Here is an 18503-nt window from a genome sequence, read left to right as displayed (position 1 = left end):
GTTTTGTTCGGTTTATTCGGTTTAATAGGTGATATACCAAACCATATCCAAATCCTACGGTTTTTATAAAATTATATCCATTCGGTTTATATGGTATATACCAAAACCAAACCATATTGTCTATTTCGGTTCGGTTCGGTTTTACCATATTGAACAGCCTACATCCCCATCATTGCATTTACGTGTTTTGGATTTTCTTGGTCATTTCTGAGTTTTCTGTCTAAACGAATTAAATTCCATACTATAATAAGAAGCATTCGTAATGAATTTTAAAATTAAACTTTTGCAAACCTTTTAAGTCATTGTTCAATTACTTTTTTTTGTTAAGATAAGGTTTTACAATAAGTTGTTGACAAACTGTAAAACCTAAGGTAATTGGTTCCACGGCAAAAAAGGTAAAAACCGTGGAAGCAAACGACAATCGGTAAAACCTAAAACTTCAACTTGTAAGCATCGGTAGAGAGTGATAGCGATAAACGAGCAAATTTCTATCTAAGGGTAACATGAGAGAGCAGCAAGGAAAAGATATGCACAACCGCAAAGAAGGCAAAAGGAATTTGTTTCATCTGGAAGCAATAGCGAAGTTCCTTTTGGGGACAAAACACCAAGACAACACAAACTAACAGAACTTAATACCAGGAGCTCAATCGCGAAATCGAGCCACATCTCCACTCCCAAATACTAACTATCAGTGCTTAATAGCAGGGCTCGCACCAACACAAGCCGCATCTCCACCTCCAAAACCAGATCAAAGGGAGCTTAATAGCAGAAGCTCACTCACAAAGACAAGCCGCATCTTCCTTTTGAAGCCTTACTACCTCCTCCAAAAGCTAAGCAAAGCGGTAAGCAAAACCAAAACCAAGAGGTCCCCAAAGTCCGCAAAGCTGAACCGAGAATACTCCATATATGAACAAAAAGCGGGTTCAAAAACGCTGCTGCATCGAGAGACCTAAGGACACATCAACCTTCACAAAGGATAATAGAGAGCTACTACCAACGGTTGCCAAGCGACCACACCGGTGGCACTGGGATGCAGCAACTCCAAAACAGTGGAGCCAACGAAGAGAAAGCAACAGACCCAACAAACTAGTCTCTAAGCCACTGCCGCCTTTGAGAACCAAAGAGCTGTTTCACAAAGCAAAGCTGAGCACCGAACCCTAAAAACCGACCATTGACTCAACAGTCACCACTCTTGACTCGCCTTGACACCAAAACGGAGGAAGAGACCACAGATCTACACCATCCCGAGCTGGAGGAGATGCCGGAGAGCTTCACACGCCCAGAACCAGAGACATATCGAAGAGAGAAGGTGAAAGGCAAGACAATAGCAAAGAGAACAAGAGGAAGGGTAAGAAGGAGCGCCTCTGGCACCGCCGACACCAAAGCAAGACGAAACGGAGGTTTGGGGGCTGGAGAGAAAAAGATTGGAGGAGAGAGAAAAGCTTGTTCATTCACTTCAATTACATTATGTTTTTAACCAATTCACTTCAATTACATTAATTTTGAGTTTTTTTTTCAGGTTAGTAAAGTGGTATTAACTAGGGGTGGGAAAAATAACCGAACCGAACTGAATGAAACCGAACCAACTGAACCGAAATCAATTCAAACCAAACTAAAGTCTATTTCAAACCATTCAGTTGAAGATTTTCTCAACTCGAATGGTTCGGTACGGTTTAAAACCGTACCGAACCGAGAAACCGATGTGTTTTGTAATTATTTAAATTAAAAATATTAGTAATACCAATATACTAAAATTTTAATACTAAACCACGTATTTTCTATTTTTATTCATTAACATATATTCTTCTAACCTAATATGTAATCATCAAACTATTTGATTTAAAATATTTCATTCATTCTAGGCTTTTTAATTTTAATGATATAAGAGACATTACTAATGATGTCATTGTTGTTTTTTTTACTTTAGTTAACTTTCATTTGTTTTAATACTTATATGCACTTTAGTGACTTTTTAAAGGTTTTTGTTTCAGTTTTATATTGAATTTAGTTCACATCGTTTATGTTTATAAAACATAATTTCTCTTCGAAAAGTTAAACTAAGAAGAATCTACTTAAACCGATTCAAAAAAAAAAACCGAACTGAATACAAACCATATCGAATATAAACCGAACCAAACTAACTATGGTTTACTTCAGTTGGAAATATAGTAGAACCAAACTAACCAAACCGAATCGAATCGAAAAAATAACCGAAATGCCCACCCCTAGTATTAACTTCGAACATATAGAAAGAAAGTCTACTATGGTTAAAACTTTAAGTTGAGCCGTTTATAACAGTGGTCGCTCTAGTGGTAAAGGGCTTACAGCTGTGAGTACCGCCACCTGAGTTCGAATCCCGGCCACTGGGAAATTAACATTTCGGTATCGTCAGGGACAGAGGACCGACACGTGGCAACACGTGACTAGTCTGGATCACTTCTGTGGAGCCAGGATACCTCTGTATAATTCAAAAAAAAAAAAACAGTGGTCGGTAGATCCGCAAAATTTAATTTGAAGTTTCATTCTCAAATCTTATATGGCGGCTCAATAAGCTCCACCAAAGACTTTAAAGTATATCAAAAGCAAAAGTCCACTTGAAATATTATCAAATAAATAACATCTTACATACATGGCGGGTCCTATATCTTACTGGAACATCTTACGTTTACTGATTTCAGGTTTTGCCCCTCTTCAATCTTGTATATACTCATACATAAACAGAATAAACTATCATTATGCAATGTTATTTTAGTTTCCATGATTAATTTTACCTTTTTATTCTACATAAGTATTTATTTTCCACATTATAACAAATTGAAGCCTTTATATTTATATTGTCTGAATGCTGGCGCGACTTCATCAATATCCTCCCGGCTCCACTGATCATGTTGTTATTACTTACTGATAGACATAAAAGGTGGCCAATGAGCTAGTATATGGTCCATGTTTAATAATGATACATACCATTGGTGGCCTATAAGATTAATGATACATACATCCACTTGATTATCCAACTGAAACATAAAAGTTGTATGGCTAATAAATTCAACCCGTCTACTTGTAATTCATCAATGCCCATTGATAGGAAGAAAAACAATACACAAGGTTTAACATGTTAGCTTAATTAGTGTTCTAATATTCTCTCTCTATATATATTCTCCTACTTTAGTAATATACAGATATTAAAAATATATATAGATAAATTGTCTGACACTAGTTTGCAAAATGATTGACGGGGACCTGGAAATAAAGATATTGGGTCAAAGATATGAAAATAGAAATAGTCACTTGTGTGCCATCAGACATCTTCTATATGATCCGGTCGTGATTTCCAACTAGAGAGAATATTGAAACCGTCGACGTGAATTATTCATTCGTAATAACATTTTGGAGCAAAAACTTTCATGAGTTTTTTTTTTTTCAAAAAGGGCTTAACTTTCATGAGTTCTCCCACATAGTTTTTTTTTTCTTTCTAAAATTCCCCAATTTTGATATTTTAGAGTCATGCATGCAGGATTTCTTAACACATGGATAATGTAGTAAATAACTAAAGCCTATCTACCATATTGATATTTCATGTGGATATCTATAGAAAAGAGAGAGAGAATTAGGTTTATTTTTATTTTCCAAAAAAATAGTTTATAACTATCAACTTTTCTATCACTCTGAAATAGTAAAACATACTTAAATAAATTAGAAAAGTCTTCTGATTAATTTCTTTTTCCCCAATGATACAGACTGTTTGGTTTAAAGACTTTACATATTCATAGTCATAGTTATCATTTCTAGCTCCATGTATCTAAATCTAAAATGATTTTTTCTGTTAGAGTTGATTGTTTTTATAAAAAGATATTATATATTTTAATAAAATGAGTAGAGTTTCAAAGAAGTGCCGTCATAGAAATGATTAAAAACAGTGTTATATGTGTGTGTCATCAATCATCATCATCCATTTTAAATAAAATGGATTCCTTAAAACAAAACCTTAGAAAAAAGGGTAATTAAAGTCAAGAAGATATTAAGTAATCGCGATGGCTATATACTTTCATTTTAACAAATATAACTTATTATAATTTGAAATAGTCGAGGTTAATCCTGACGAGTTAAAAAGATAATGAACTCTAGTGTCCTTATAAATACAAGCATCATCCTTCGTTTTTTATCAAGATATTAAACATATTTTTCGTTACAATCTATCTCTCTCTCTCTCTCTCTCTTTCGTGATGGAAGCTAAACACCTTCATGGCCAGCCTCAAGCTGAAGGAGAATGGTCCACAGGCTTCTGTGATTGCTTCTCCGACTGCGGAAACTGTAATAACAAAAATCCGGCCATTTTTATTTATTTACTTCCCTGTCTCTTTGAACATATATAATTGTACGTATGAAAAGATAATAAAGAACTATATGGTTGTTATCAGTCTACAGTTTATACTTTGATCTATTTTTAGTTAATTTGTCACTTGATACTTTATTATGAAAAAAAGAACCCAACAAAACTTACTATTGATCTTCCAAAATGAATGAACAGGTTGTATCACATGCTGGTGTCCATGTATTACATTTGGCCAAGTCGCTGAGATTGTTGATCAAGGATCAACCAGTAAGTTTAATTACTTAAATCTTAGACCATATAACAAGACATATATATAAAATATTGTCAAATTTAAAGAAAGGCAGCAAGCGATAGCGATAAATAAATTGCTGTTTTGGAAATTTCAGCGTGTGGTACGGCTGGAGCACTATACACGTTGATAAGTTTTTTCACGGGTTGCGGATGTCTCTACTCGTGTTTCTATCGTGGAAAGATGAGAGCTCAATACAATATTGGAGGCAATGATTGTGGAGATTGCCTTAAACATTTCTTCTGTGAACTCTGTGCTCTCACTCAACAATACCGTGAACTCAAGAACCGTGGCTACGATATGAAACTTGGTATTGATTTCTTTATACCTGAATTTTTCTTTTTCACTTTGTATAGTAATCTCAAAACATTCACATTCATTACATTAATGTGGTATTTTAGGATGGGCCGGGAACGCACAGTTGCAACAGAACCAAGGCGTGGCGATGGGTGCTCCAGTCTTCCAAGGCGGCATGACCCGCTAAGACTCATTCCTTTACATTATTTAGTCATATTATAAAGTGAGGTCTAATCTTCCGTGTGGATTTGTGTAATATGCTTGTTATGATTTATGAAAATGATTGTATATGTTTGTATAATACTCGGTCAAAGATATGTTACTTGGACTAACATGTCATTATACGTCTGTGATTTGGTTTGGTCGAGAATGTAATTGTGAGGTTGAATAGTCTACAAAAAAATTGCTTTTTTCTTTCAAAATTTATAGATTTGTTTATAGCTGTCGTTGATATTACCGTTCACTTTCTCCTTCAACATAGGAAAGGCAAGTTAACATCCAAGAATTATTGGGTACGCACCAATTTATTCGGATTTGGTTTAAGTGATTTGGTTTGGTTCGATTTGATTTGATCAGTGATTGATTCTGATGTATTTAACTCGGAGATGTGTAGAATTTGATAAAATCTATTCTATTAAAAAGGAAGCAGTTTTGAAAAATCTACTTATAAAAGTTGTTGGACCCCTTCTTTAATAATATGTTTTATTTAATATTTATTTTAATCAATCAAAATATATACTCCTAATTATAAGGAACATTATGTTAGTCCAAAAAGGAACATTATGTTAATTATTTTTATTAATAATTATTAACCAATTTAAAAGAAACACTACAACCAATCAATAATTAATCTGATACTAAATGGGATCTTACGAAACTAATCGATTTTTATTATAATATATACACTGTATATGAATTATATTATTTCTTAGAGTTCAACGAAAGAAGTACTATCACGATGCACATAGTATATTATATGTTTGAGCAACATAACTATATATACTTTTTACTACAACATAATTATTTATGCTTTTACCTTGCTTTTGTTTTTTGATATGGTATATAAATAAAATAATTATTATGCTACTACGATATTTGCAAAGATTAATTATTTTGTTTGCCTAAATAAAACATAATTACTTTTTTTTTTAACTTTAGAACTATTTCTTTTCAAAGATTACTATAGCTAGAATAGATATTTGCATAACGTGAATAAACCAATTCCAATATATTTTTTTGGACACAAAAAAAATTTCAATATATTCACTATTGTGAGTATATATAATATTATGATGGGATGATACTTTTACTAATTTCCTATGTATAATTTATTTATGCTAAAATAATCATATTATATAGTACGATATGAATATATTTTTAAAACAATAAAATAATTAATTTAATTTTGAAAAAATAGTTTTTTACGGGTTTTAAATTATATATTTTTTTAAAAACCATACCCAATTACATATTAGATTACTTGGTTTATCGGTTAGACTTCTGGTAATCATTTTAAATATATAGTAATAGAAGATTAAAAAATATTATTATTTAATATAAGTTTAAAAACTATATTAAAAACAGTATAAATCTATACTATTAAATTAGCTAGAATATATAAATTAATCTCAAGTCTTACCAATTTAACAAATGTAACTATTATAAAATGCAAACAAAATATAATCAGAAATAGAATAAGCATGGCCATCGAATTTTCGGGTTGGTACAGATCGGTTCATTTCGAGTTTGAGTCCTTCAGATCTTAGACATTTGAACATAATTAGGTATTTGATTTTGTTGGTTTGAGTTTAGATTGTTCCTTTTATGTTTGTATCCATAATTCAAATACCTGTAAAATACCTGTATTTTTAATAACAAGTCCAGATCAGTTCGAATATTTAATACTCGAAAAAGATTTGAAATACCCAAAAATCCAAAAAATATGCGAAAACTCAAAAAATACATGATATAAAAACGTACCCGAAAACTCAAACGAATACCCAAAAATATGTCATATCATACAACTTTGTAATATAATAATTTACAACAATTACAAAATACTATTTCCTATCAAAATTTATTTATAATCCAAAATAACCCGCGCTTTCAAAGCGCGGGTCAAAATCTAGTATTATAATTAAAATGTGATTAAGATTGAGAAGTAAGATCTGAATTAATTTTACACTTATTCAAGATGAATGATATAGTGTGTAGTATCTATCTATATTATTAAAACATAAATTATGACTTTTTCATGTGATATTTAAAAATAGACCATCCTCTATAATCCTCTATAATGTTTATCAAATTTTACATAATTTAATCATCATATCTTTTAATATCTTTATCTTTTATTTAAAATAGAAATAAATATTGTTTAAGAAAAATCAAAGAAAATCTTATTCAGAATCATTTTAAATTTTATTTTTGAAAATCAATTAATTTAAATTTTAACTATCAGAAAATATAACTATAATTTCAAATTAGATTTATTTTTGTTTAATGAACAAAAATTAAAATAATATAAAATATTTTAACTATATTTTAATGATAATAAAAATTTAAATTAATTGTCAGAACTACATTTTATAAAGATCTTAAAAAAGATTTTGTTAGAAATAATCAAATAAATATCCATTCATATTTCAAGTTTGTGTATTTCAAGTAATTTTTCAAATAAGATTTCTACTACAAAATTGTTTTGCATGTACAATATATTATAGTTTCTTTACAAAAATATATTTTTTGTTGTTTTTAACAATATCTCACAACATTTCTTCTCTATTATGTAGGTCCAAATTTAGTTTAACTTCCATATTACATTTCAAACTAAGAAAAAAATTAAAATTATGTAAAATAGTATTGTTACATAATAATGTTCTCAAAATAAATTTTGTTACAAAAATATATAGTAACAACAGTATAAGCCATTTAAATGTAGGCATTATAGAGTTATATAATACATATAAATCACATTAATTTAGTGATAGATTTTATTATATAAACTAAAATATTTTAGTATAAGAAGAGAAGTTCCGCACGGATGTGCGGGTCAAGATCTAGTTAAATTTTATAATTGAAAACATTCCCTCCTTTTATCTATTTTCGAAAAACAATTAATTACACCTACATGTGCCATTTAATGTACAAAAAAATAATAATTAAACACAATGTTGATTTTACAAAATGAAATATGTTGCATGCATCACATGTTGGTGCCCAATCGTTAATATTAGATTCAGATTTATTATGAGATTCTAACTTAAAACCAATTGGCGATTAGTGGATTGACCTTATTCTTTATGTATTATTTAATATCCCTTAGAATTTTCGATGTGGGATATATATCCATAATACCTCTCACCGAAATGATGGCTCCTATCAGTCATAAAATTTCGGAACCTTAGGACATTTATACTCGGTCAAACGAGTTTAACACGGTCTTTATACCCGGTCGGAAGGGTTAATCACGATCTTTATACCCGGTACCTGGAAAGGTAAATATTAATTAGGAGTTTAGGTATTTAAAATTTGGACTCTGATACCATGTTAAATTCATGTTTATTATGGGCTTTAAACTTAAAACCAATTGGCGATTAGTGGATTGATCTTAGCATTTGATATATTATTTAATGTTCATTAGAATTTTCGATGTGGGATATATATCCTAATAATTAACTACCTTTCGCCAAATAGAAATAACTATTGATCGCGAGTCCACCTGTAAATGATCTAGACACATTCCATTGTGAGATAAGATTCCACCGGTAAATGATCTAGACACATTCCATAGTGAGAGGGTTCTTTCAAGTTATTCTAAATGTGAGATATAGCAATAAGTAATAGCGGTTTGAAAACGCAGCGTTAAAGTTGGAGCCTTCTATGCGTGTATAAGCACAGTAACATGATGTATCTACTCATATTTGTACAGAGACAAAATGAGAGCTCAATACAATCTTCGTGGTGGTGATTTCGGAGATTCGTGTAGACATCTTTATGCAAGGTATGCGGCAGGCGCTTTAACTCAAGAATACCGCGACCGCAGGATCAGTATATCTTGTGGTATGTATTTTGCTCTTTCATGACCCTTTTTTAATGCATGCATTTTTTACATAGAAGTGTAAGAGGTTTAAATTTTTGATGCAAGCTTGGCTCCAGTATTTTCAGAAAAAAAAAAGCTTGGCTCCAGTAGGACTCTTTTAGATATTCTAGTAGGCCAATCTCTGTTTTTATTTCTTTTGGGCTCATATTGGCCTCTTGTCTACTTTTTGTAATGTTACAAAATACAAACCTTATCATTTGATAATGAAATTCACAAACTTATTTTAAGAAAGAACTACGGCATGACCTAGCAGTAGGCCGTTGCTAGATTTATTCATGCATTTTTACATAGCTATTTAGTATTTACTAATTTAAAAAAAAAAAGAAATTAACGACTAGTTTTTTATTATAAAAATTAACTTCAAAGCAAATAGGGTTGTAGGAGTCGCCTTGTTAATTTTACAAATTCCTCAACTTAAGATTTGGGTCGGTCTTACGTTATTGTGACCAACCTGAATCAGTTTTGAGTGGCAGACGGAACCGAGTTACTTTTTGCATGATCAGGAAGGTGTCAACAAAGAGTAGTGGGCCCGAAACAGTCGAATACTTCGTTTATCCCAATAAATCAATACTGTGTCTACGTTAACAACTACTAAGTTTAATAGAACTTGGATGATTTGGAAATTGTGGATGGCGTGTTTCGCACCGGATGGTTTTTTTTTTCTGTGTACCGACAAAGCGGATGACATTTAAGACGTGGAACATCCGAGTTTTCCACAATTTATAATAACAAAATCGCTGTTTAACTAGAAGACTTATAAGTATTTTTTGAACTTTTTTAGTTTTCATTAAAGTAGATGAAAAGTACCAATCAATGTAATATTTATTCAATGTTCTTGGCTGATGACACCTTCATGTAGTCGGGCAGAAACATGTTTATACTATATCTACAAATGGGAACGGAAGTTTTCCAAAAGATAAAGTCGAAGAAGCCAAATTTCAGTGGATGATCTCACCACGTGTAATACATCACCTTCGTCATGTCATCAATCATGTTCTTCATGTTAGTTCCATCGTGCGAACCTAATGTTACCGAATATTTGGTGGTATGTCTCTATTTAAACTAAAAATACCATTTTTAATAAAGATGATATTTTTTTTTCTATTGTTAACATATACTATTAAAAAGAAACATTAATTTTATATCATAAATCAAACATTTTTATGTTATTATCAGTTCTCAAGAAAATTTAATCGATGGTAAATCAATTAACTCAATTTTTTTTTTTAAAAATATTATATTATTATTATTAAATAATAAAAATAGATTAAAACACACAAAAAATAGCTTTGTGATTTTTTTTCTTTTTCAAAACGTTTATTTTGGAACAGATGTATCGCTTCTTATAGGTATGTTTTGGTTTTGCAAAAAAAAAAACCTTCACTTTATCATAAACATTATTTAAAAAAAAAACTATATGGTTACGAGTTTTTTTTTTTTTTGTCATCGACTTTTACAGACTCATATGGTTACGAGTTATATAGATAAACTTAGTGTATTAATTTTGGCAAAATTATTTCATTTTCTAACTAATTATTTGGTTCAAAAATAAAATTAATTGCATCGTTATAAAATCAAGAGAGATTTCTTGTGAAAAATTATGTTCTACACATTATTATCGTTATTAGTTTATTTAGATCATAGTTACATTGTAAAATGACTCAGATCAGAAGATGGGGAGAGATCCAAAGAGAGAAAAGATAACTATACAACTTTTTGTTTGCGGTCTCTACCTTTTTATAATCTTCTTCCTCCCATCTTAAGCAGTCGCACAAGCATTATATAACAATAATCACAAAACGTTTTTCTTTGGTAACAAACCGAAGTTCAAACTAACCCCATGTGGCCACGTATCTGTCGGTCGGTCGAGTTCACATGGTGTAGTCTTGCTTCAAGCACCTAAAAAACTACATTCTTCTCGTTGCTCTGGCATAAGATGTTACTAATAACCATGAGCACGTGAGAATGGTCTTTATTTCAGCAGGTGGAGATCAATTGAATCTTCGTATCTTCTTCCATTGGCTTCATTGATGGTGATGAAGAAAGTCTGTCGACCAAAGCATCCAAAGCTTCTTTCATCCACCAATCTCTACAAGCTTCTCTTGCTTCATCTACTTTCATCCACATTCTTTGACGAAGATGTTGTTCAGGCCAAAGCTCAAGCTCTTCTTTCACAAGCATCGGAAACATAAGTCCTTCATAGAATGTTCCTCTGCTTTTGCTCAAAAAATCCCATTTTCCAAGTTGTCTCTGCTCGAAAATTAACATTTAAGAACTTAGAAGATCATCCAAATAAAATAATACCAAAAAGGGTATATATAAAATGAGCAGCTTCAAGTTTACCTCAACGTTTCCAATAACTCCAGCTTCTTCCAGAGACTCTCTTGAAGCAGCTTCTTCTACAGATTCATCGAGCTCCCAACCACCCTGACATTATTCAAATAAATTAAAAGTACATAGTTAATACCCTGAAGACTAATAACCACAACTTAGGGTATTTTTGTACTTCTTGTTGGGTGTTGAAAGTTAAAATAGTTATTACCTTTGGGAACATCAGAGCATGACCCTTCTGTGATGAGATAACCAATACTTCAAATTCTTCGCTGATCGTGCCATCTGTTGAAATCTTGAGTCTATACGGAATACACCTACAGTTTCACCCAATCTTCAAAAATCAGAAACTTAAATCACACGAAAGTCAAACCCTAGATTAGTTAATTTATATGATTTCAGATCTGTCTACGTACCCTACGACTTGACGGCGTCCCTTGTTGTACCTTTGGAACTGACGACCAGTACGCGAAACCACGCACACCATTTTTTTTTAAACAAATGGCTTGAAGAATCTGAACCCAAACTTTTGGATTGTATAAAAGAAGAATGATCACGGTTTTGTCTGGACGGCTAAAACGGAAGATGAATCTGGACAAGAAAGAAGAACCCACGAATGTTTTTGCCGGTTTGGAGATCGAAGTTACAAAAACTGTTTTGAGTGTTATAAAAAAAAGAGTGGATAGGAGTTATGAAGTTATGATAGGTGAGTGAGAAACGATGTAGATGAGACAAAAGGCGTTGTCTCTAGCCTCTTGTGTGGCTTATCGTTTTTATAGAGAAACGGCCGATTTTCTAATCCATTTTAATTTTATTGTTTTTTATATTTGTCGTAATATTTTACTTTTAAAACATTTCTGTCGGTTTTCGATCGGATTTCGTTTTATTTGGTATTCTGTATTACCATGGTGGGGTAGATGTGTAGATTGTGTCAAGTGTAAATCTATTTAGAGAAAAAAGCAGGTGCAGTGAAAATTATGAATGCTGAATGACGTTACGTCGTTTCATCAACCATGCACATATACCTCAATGATTATGTTTTAGCACAAAATATTAAAATCAGTTGATAATGCATTTGTTGTTTTCAAAACCTAATTCGCTATTTCTATTTTCAGTATTTTTTTTTTTTGAACATAATTTCCATTTTTCAATATTTCTTGAGATATTTGGTGACTCTCTTTAAAAAAATCAAATGCAAATATGAACGTGAATAATATATAAAAAAATTGTTGACGTATATAGATTTTTTTTTCTTTTTCTTTTTGAAGTTTTGAACACTCGCTGACGTATATCGATTAAATGTGAATTACGAATTGAAACGTAAATATGATTTTTAAATAATGGAGGCCCATATAGTAAGGCATAAAAAATAAACAGAGGTATGCAAAAAATATTAATAATTTAGAGCTGATGAGGACATCAGATAATAAAGAACACCATCTTTCGGGACTAATCGATGAGACTTCTGCAGAAATTTTTTAAAAAAAATTAGACACCGCATGTAAATTTCTCTGTCGTTTCGTGGTTTAGGTTGATGCATTATGTGGGTATTTAATAATGAAATAGAGAGAGAGACATTATCACATTATGTAATCATAATCTTACAGAACAAAATAAAGAAAAGTCGCTATCCGTACGCGGCTCGTTAATGTTTACACCAGGGACGACATCGCCTCTTTTGCCGCATCTGCGTCTAAGTCTGTTTCCGTAGCACATGAAAAAGGAAATACTGTCGACATGGAACAATGGTTTCACCAACTAGTGACAAAAGTGAAAATGTCACTTTTCAAAAGGTCATCAGCTTCAAGATGTATTTCATTACGGTTTATTCGACAATTGTATACTAATAACAAGTTATCATTTAACCAGTTCACAGTAGTTAGAAAAGAGGTTAAATGGTTTGTCTTGAAAGTTGGAAGGGCCAAAGTTGGAATCATTCCACTATATATAACCCTAACCATGTTTTGATACTACTAGTGCCTTTGGATAAATAAGGCTATTTACAAAAGCCTAACTGATATAAGCAATCCATCTTGAATCATGTAAACAATCAATGTCAAATGAAAATTGAGAGGTATGTATGTCCGCTCAGGGCTGGGTATTGAGATTTTGGGAACTGACTTATTAAAGATTTCAATAATTTTTTAAAATAAATATTGTGAATCTTTTTCTACAATTTTGGGAATCTATGTCAACTTACTTTTTTCTCAAAAGAAAATTAGAGATCTTATACAAATGTTTCATCCGGCTTTGCCCGGGACCGGACGTACGTGTGTGTTGTTCAATGAGTTTTTAAGTCAGAATTACCAAAATGTAAAAATGATGATAAAGTAAGCTGTGAATACGAAACATATTATTTTCTTGCTGTTTTCAACTTTTAGCCACTCTTTTAGGAATCTTCATCCAAAATTGTTTCACTATCTTTCAAGTTTATATAAGATCTTGAATGATAAGATTCTATCTAAATACGACGACTCAAGAAATAACTACATGAAGTTTTGTAATATGTTAAAATGCTTTCAAAAATTGTTAACAAGATAAAAAACATGGGTTTAGGTTAGGTCAAATAAACTGGAGACGACATGGCCGTTAGTTCTTGAATCTTGAGAACACAAAATCACTTATATATTTTTTTTTGTTGTTACACAAATTTGATACGAACAATATTATATAATTTTCAAAAGAGAAAAACGAAATAACTTTTGTATCTTATTGACATGAAAACAAAAATATGCATAATAATGAGTGACATGCTATTTTTTTTACATGCTATTTATTTTGTTATATATTTGAAATGCATTTTTTTGCCAACTTTGAAATGCTTTTAACCATAGAACATTAGGAATATATGTGACGTTATTAGCCTATGATACATATATATATATATATATATATATATATATATATATATATTCCTATGACATATTAGTCCATGTTTATTTGTTGTCGAACTTTAATATTGTTTATGTAATATGATTTTTTTTGTCATTTTGTACCTAGATGCAAGAAGGTTCAATGAACTTCAGTTCTTTATTATGTTTAATCAGAATGATCAAATGTGAAAATTGTGTATAAGGTAAGTGTGGATACAAATTCTAATTCTTGTTTTCCACTGTACCGCCACTCATTTAGAAAATTTCATCCCAAAACTATTCACCAGCCCACAGAGTTTATATGAGGTAAGTGGTAACGAGTGATTTGTTGTTCAAAGAAAAAAAGCTAACGAGTGATAAAATCCTCTCGAGATACGGCAACTCACAACAAATGATGCATGAGATTTTAATTTAAATTGTTAGAATTCTACATCAAATTTGTTTACAAGTAAAAACCCAAAGTAATAAAGGCATTTGAACCTGGAAATATAATGCATCACATATATTCATAAACATAATACTTTAAATCTTTAATATAACCCAAAAATGCAAATGCCGACAAACTCCGAAGTAGCCACGAGCACACGAGGCTATCCTATGATTTAATATGGGCACTGCCATAACTGTATGTTTCTTGTCATTTATCATTGGTTGCTATAGTTTAATTTAATTATTTTCTATAAATCGTCAATGATTAATTACCCCGAAGGATCCTACTACTACTAAATTAAGAAAACTTGATACATGACTTTGTTTGGAAAATAAGTCAAACTAATTTAAGGCCATGTTAGTTAAGTGTTTGATCATCCTCCAACACGAATTAGGATTATGTAGCAATCATAACTAAAATATGATAATAAAAAAATGGTTAAGTGAGATTCAGTCCTGATTCTGCCGGTGAGGTTGTTCGTGCTTAAAACATGTGCACTGATAGACTGTCCCTAGACCAGTGACCAATGTGGGGCAATTTTGTTGAACCAATCAAACATCTATTTGAAAAGTATATTTACAACAAGTATTACTACATTATTACAACCAATCGGTTGGGGTCAATTAGCATTATATAAGAAGTTATGCATGGTCCCAAAATCATAATAATATAGCTACTTAATTTCCATCAAAATTCATCATTAGTTAAGTGACTAGTTGACGTCATATTTAACCAGTGAATATTAAGTTGTTAACACATACGTTTAAAACTACTTGGTGATTTTTTAGAAGAAGACTTTCATATTTACCTTTTCTAGATGGAGGAGAAATTAGAAGTCAGTATTTTTGGGCCTAACTTAGTTCAATTCAATTGTGAGCTGCTTAATAAACAAAGATCTTAAAAGAACCAACTATAGCTTAGGGCCCAGCCCAACACAGAGAGAAAATATTTCAGTCGAGAGAGGAGGAGAGAACCGGTGAGAGGAAAAACACTTCAAAATTCATAATATTTTTATTTATTTATTTTTAAAATCAAGTTTTTTTTATCAACTTTTAAAATCAAGTTTATAATGGCAAAACCATAAAGTAAAAAACATAGGAACATATACTAAGGGATAAAATCAACTTTATAATGGCAAAAACATAAAGTAAAAAACATAGGAACACATACTAAGGGATAAAAGAAAACATGTTGATATTGTAAGACCAATAGTTTAAATCAATCAAAAGAAAAGTAAAATCAAATAAAATTTACCCCAAAATAATGAGTAAGTAAGTATATCGATATGAAAATCAAATATTAAAAAATACAAGATGTTAAAGAAGATATAAAAATCAAATACATGATTGTGCATATACTAATTATTTCACTTCATACTCAATACATCATAAATACTATCTCTGTTTCATATTAAATGTTATTTTAACATATTTTTTTTGTTATATAAAAATTGTCGATCTACAATTCCAATGCAATCTATACTTATTTTTATTATTTATTGTAAAATAAATTGATTTTATAAACAAATATATTTATGTAAAATATTGGTTAAATAGATGAAATTAATGAAAATATAAATGTATTTGAATTAGTTTCTTAGTAGGTGTGAAAAATGTATAATTGACAGTTAAACAGAGGCAGCGGCCCAGATGGTCCAAGCAGCTCTCACTGCAAATGCAGAACGTCAAGTCCGAGAAGACGATTTGCCTACAACCGAGAGAATCCCTGCATCGCAGCGACTATCACTCCCGTCGTCTCAGGAGCGCATCCCAGTGTCTAAACGGCTTGGTTCTAGCGCCTCTTTAGCTCCTAGGCTGGACCATGGCGACTGTGAAATGGTAGAGATGCAGGAAAGCGAGGAGCGCATTCCAGCAACCTTAAGAATTGGCCACCCCCCGATTCCACAACAAGAAAATGAGCCAGGTGTTTCCTCTGCACCGGTAAAGAGAAAACCTGGAAGGCCCCCAGGAGTCAGAAAAGGGCCCGTGATAACAGGAACTATACCAAGTGTGACTGCTGCCTCCAATAGAAGAGTTCGGAAAGTGCCGGGTGGCAAACCTTCCCCAATCAGAAGACCATCTAAATCTTCTAAGGCGAAAGCAGCTGTAGGACCTCCCCGTGGGAAGAATCAAGCAGGCGCTTCTACAACAAGTTCTGAAAACATGCCCATTTGTAACATGATCCCAAGAACTTCTAGGAGAAGGATGGATTTTCGGATCCCATCCGCTCCGGGTCCTTAAAAATGGTGAGCTGGAACTGTCAAGGGTTAGGGAATCCCAAGACAGTTCGTCGTCTCAAGGAAATAGCGAAAAAATTCAGGCCGGACATCTGTTTCCTTATTGAGACTAAAAATCCCGACTCTGTGGTTCTTCAAAAATGTGATCAACTTGGCTACGAAGAACATTTCCTGGTAACTCCGACTGGCCATGGCGCAGGGGGGCTTGCCCTGCTGTGGAAGCAAGAAGTAAAATTACAAGTTCTGAATTCTAGCTCTAATGTAATAAACGCAAGCATTGAATACGAAGGCAAATTATTCTTTGCAAGTTTTGTCTATGGCAGCACTGATAGAATGCAAAGAAACAACCTGTGGGATTCCTTGTTAACATCAGCTGAAGCTAGAGACTCTCCTTGGTTCCTTACTGGGGACTTTAACGACCTACTCTGTAGTGACGAAAAGGTGGGCGGGCCTGACAGATCGGAAGGCTCCTTTGCTGATCTCAGAACTTTCTTTTCTGAAGGGGACTTGTATGACCTCCATCATTCAGGTGATCCACTTTCTTGGAGAGGACAAAGATGGAATCATTTTGTGAGATGCCGTCTGGATAGGGCAGTCGCAAATAGCTCGTGGGCTGAGAATTATCCAACAGCACGCTGTCAATACCTGGAATTTGAGGGCTCCGATCATAAACCCCTTCTCACCTGCCTTGATCCGACCAGCATGAAGCGCAGGAGTCTGTTTCGGTACGACCGACGGCTCAACTCTAATGAGGAAGCAAAGAAAGTTATTTGCGAGTCTTGGGCAAGTAATGATCATAGTAGAGTCTCAGAGCGGCTGGCCTCTACCAGAAGAGCTCTGTCGGAATGGAACAAAATTCAACAACAGAACAGCAAGATTCTTATTGAACAAAGCAAGCGAGAGTTGGAAGTGGCTCTTACTAGCACCGCTAATGATACTGTTCTGATTAAGGAGATCAGCGACAAATTGAATGAGGCTTACCTTGCGGAGGAATCTTTTTGGAAGCAACGAAGCCGTTTGTTATGGCTAAGCTTAGGTGACAGGAACTCCGGTTTCTTTCATGCCTCGACAAAAAACAGACGCAGAGCCAACGCTTTTACAGTGTTGGAGAATACAGAGGGGGCAATGGTGTATAAAGAAGCCGAGATAGCCAAGACGGTTATCGAGTATTTTAAAAACATGTTCACCTCAGAGCAAAGAGATCGGGGAGATACTGTTGTCTATGCCCTCCGACCTATTGTCACGCATGAAGATAACGAAGTTCTGATTGCGGTTCCGTCAGCGGGGGAGATCAAAGAAGCAATCCAGGACATTAATGGCGAGAAAGCGCCAGGCCCGGATGGGTTCTCCGCGAGTTTTTACCACACTCACTGGAATGAGATTGGGCCGGACTTGGTACAAGAAATCCAGGGTGCCTTCAGAGCAGGCACTCTACCTCACGGAATCAATGACACTCACATTCGCCTGATTCCGAAGATTAAAAGCCCGCAGCGAGTGTCTGATTATCGGCCTATTGCCTTATGCAATGTGTACTACAAAATCTATTCCAAGATCCTTCAGAAGCGGCTGCAACCCCTTTTGGGAAAAATCATTTCGGAAAATCAATCGGCCT

General features: G+C 32.9%; 2 protein-coding genes across 3 annotated transcripts; one reads left to right on the top strand and one right to left on the bottom strand.

Moving 5' to 3' along the window:
• The first annotated feature begins 184 nt into the window (after window positions 1–184).
• On the top strand, window positions 185–9088 carry LOC103872281 (protein PLANT CADMIUM RESISTANCE 2). 2 transcript variants are annotated; one of them, XM_009150627.3, is made up of 4 exons: window positions 200–4311; window positions 4529–4600; window positions 4720–4932; window positions 5024–9088. In XM_009150627.3, exons 1-4 carry the CDS (start codon window positions 4224–4226, stop codon window positions 5104–5106), a joined length of 456 nt encoding a protein of 151 aa, XP_009148875.1. In that variant the 5' UTR covers window positions 200–4223; the 3' UTR covers window positions 5107–9088. The 2 variants fall into 2 exon arrangements, with proteins under 2 accessions (XP_033129912.1, XP_009148875.1); XM_033274021.1 differs by having other exon boundaries at window positions 185–4311; window positions 4720–9088.
• A 1504-nt stretch (window positions 9089–10592) lies between these two features.
• On the bottom strand, window positions 10593–15663 carry LOC103872280 (nudix hydrolase 18, mitochondrial). The gene is made up of 4 exons (XM_009150625.3): window positions 11769–15663; window positions 11564–11669; window positions 11365–11448; window positions 10593–11271 (listed from the first exon to the last, which is right to left on the bottom strand). The coding sequence occupies exons 1-4, from the start codon at window positions 11837–11839 to the stop codon at window positions 10999–11001; spliced, it is 534 nt and encodes a 177-aa protein (XP_009148873.1). The 5' UTR covers window positions 11840–15663; the 3' UTR covers window positions 10593–10998.
• Window positions 15664–18503: the final 2840 nt, after the last annotated feature.

Source organism: Brassica rapa, chromosome A06, assembly GCF_000309985.2.
Source record: "Brassica rapa cultivar Chiifu-401-42 chromosome A06, CAAS_Brap_v3.01, whole genome shotgun sequence".
NCBI lineage: Eukaryota > Viridiplantae > Streptophyta > Magnoliopsida > Brassicales > Brassicaceae > Brassica > Brassica rapa.
Note: the sequence above shows the minus strand (reverse complement) of the source record. Positions and strands in the feature narration are given on the sequence as shown.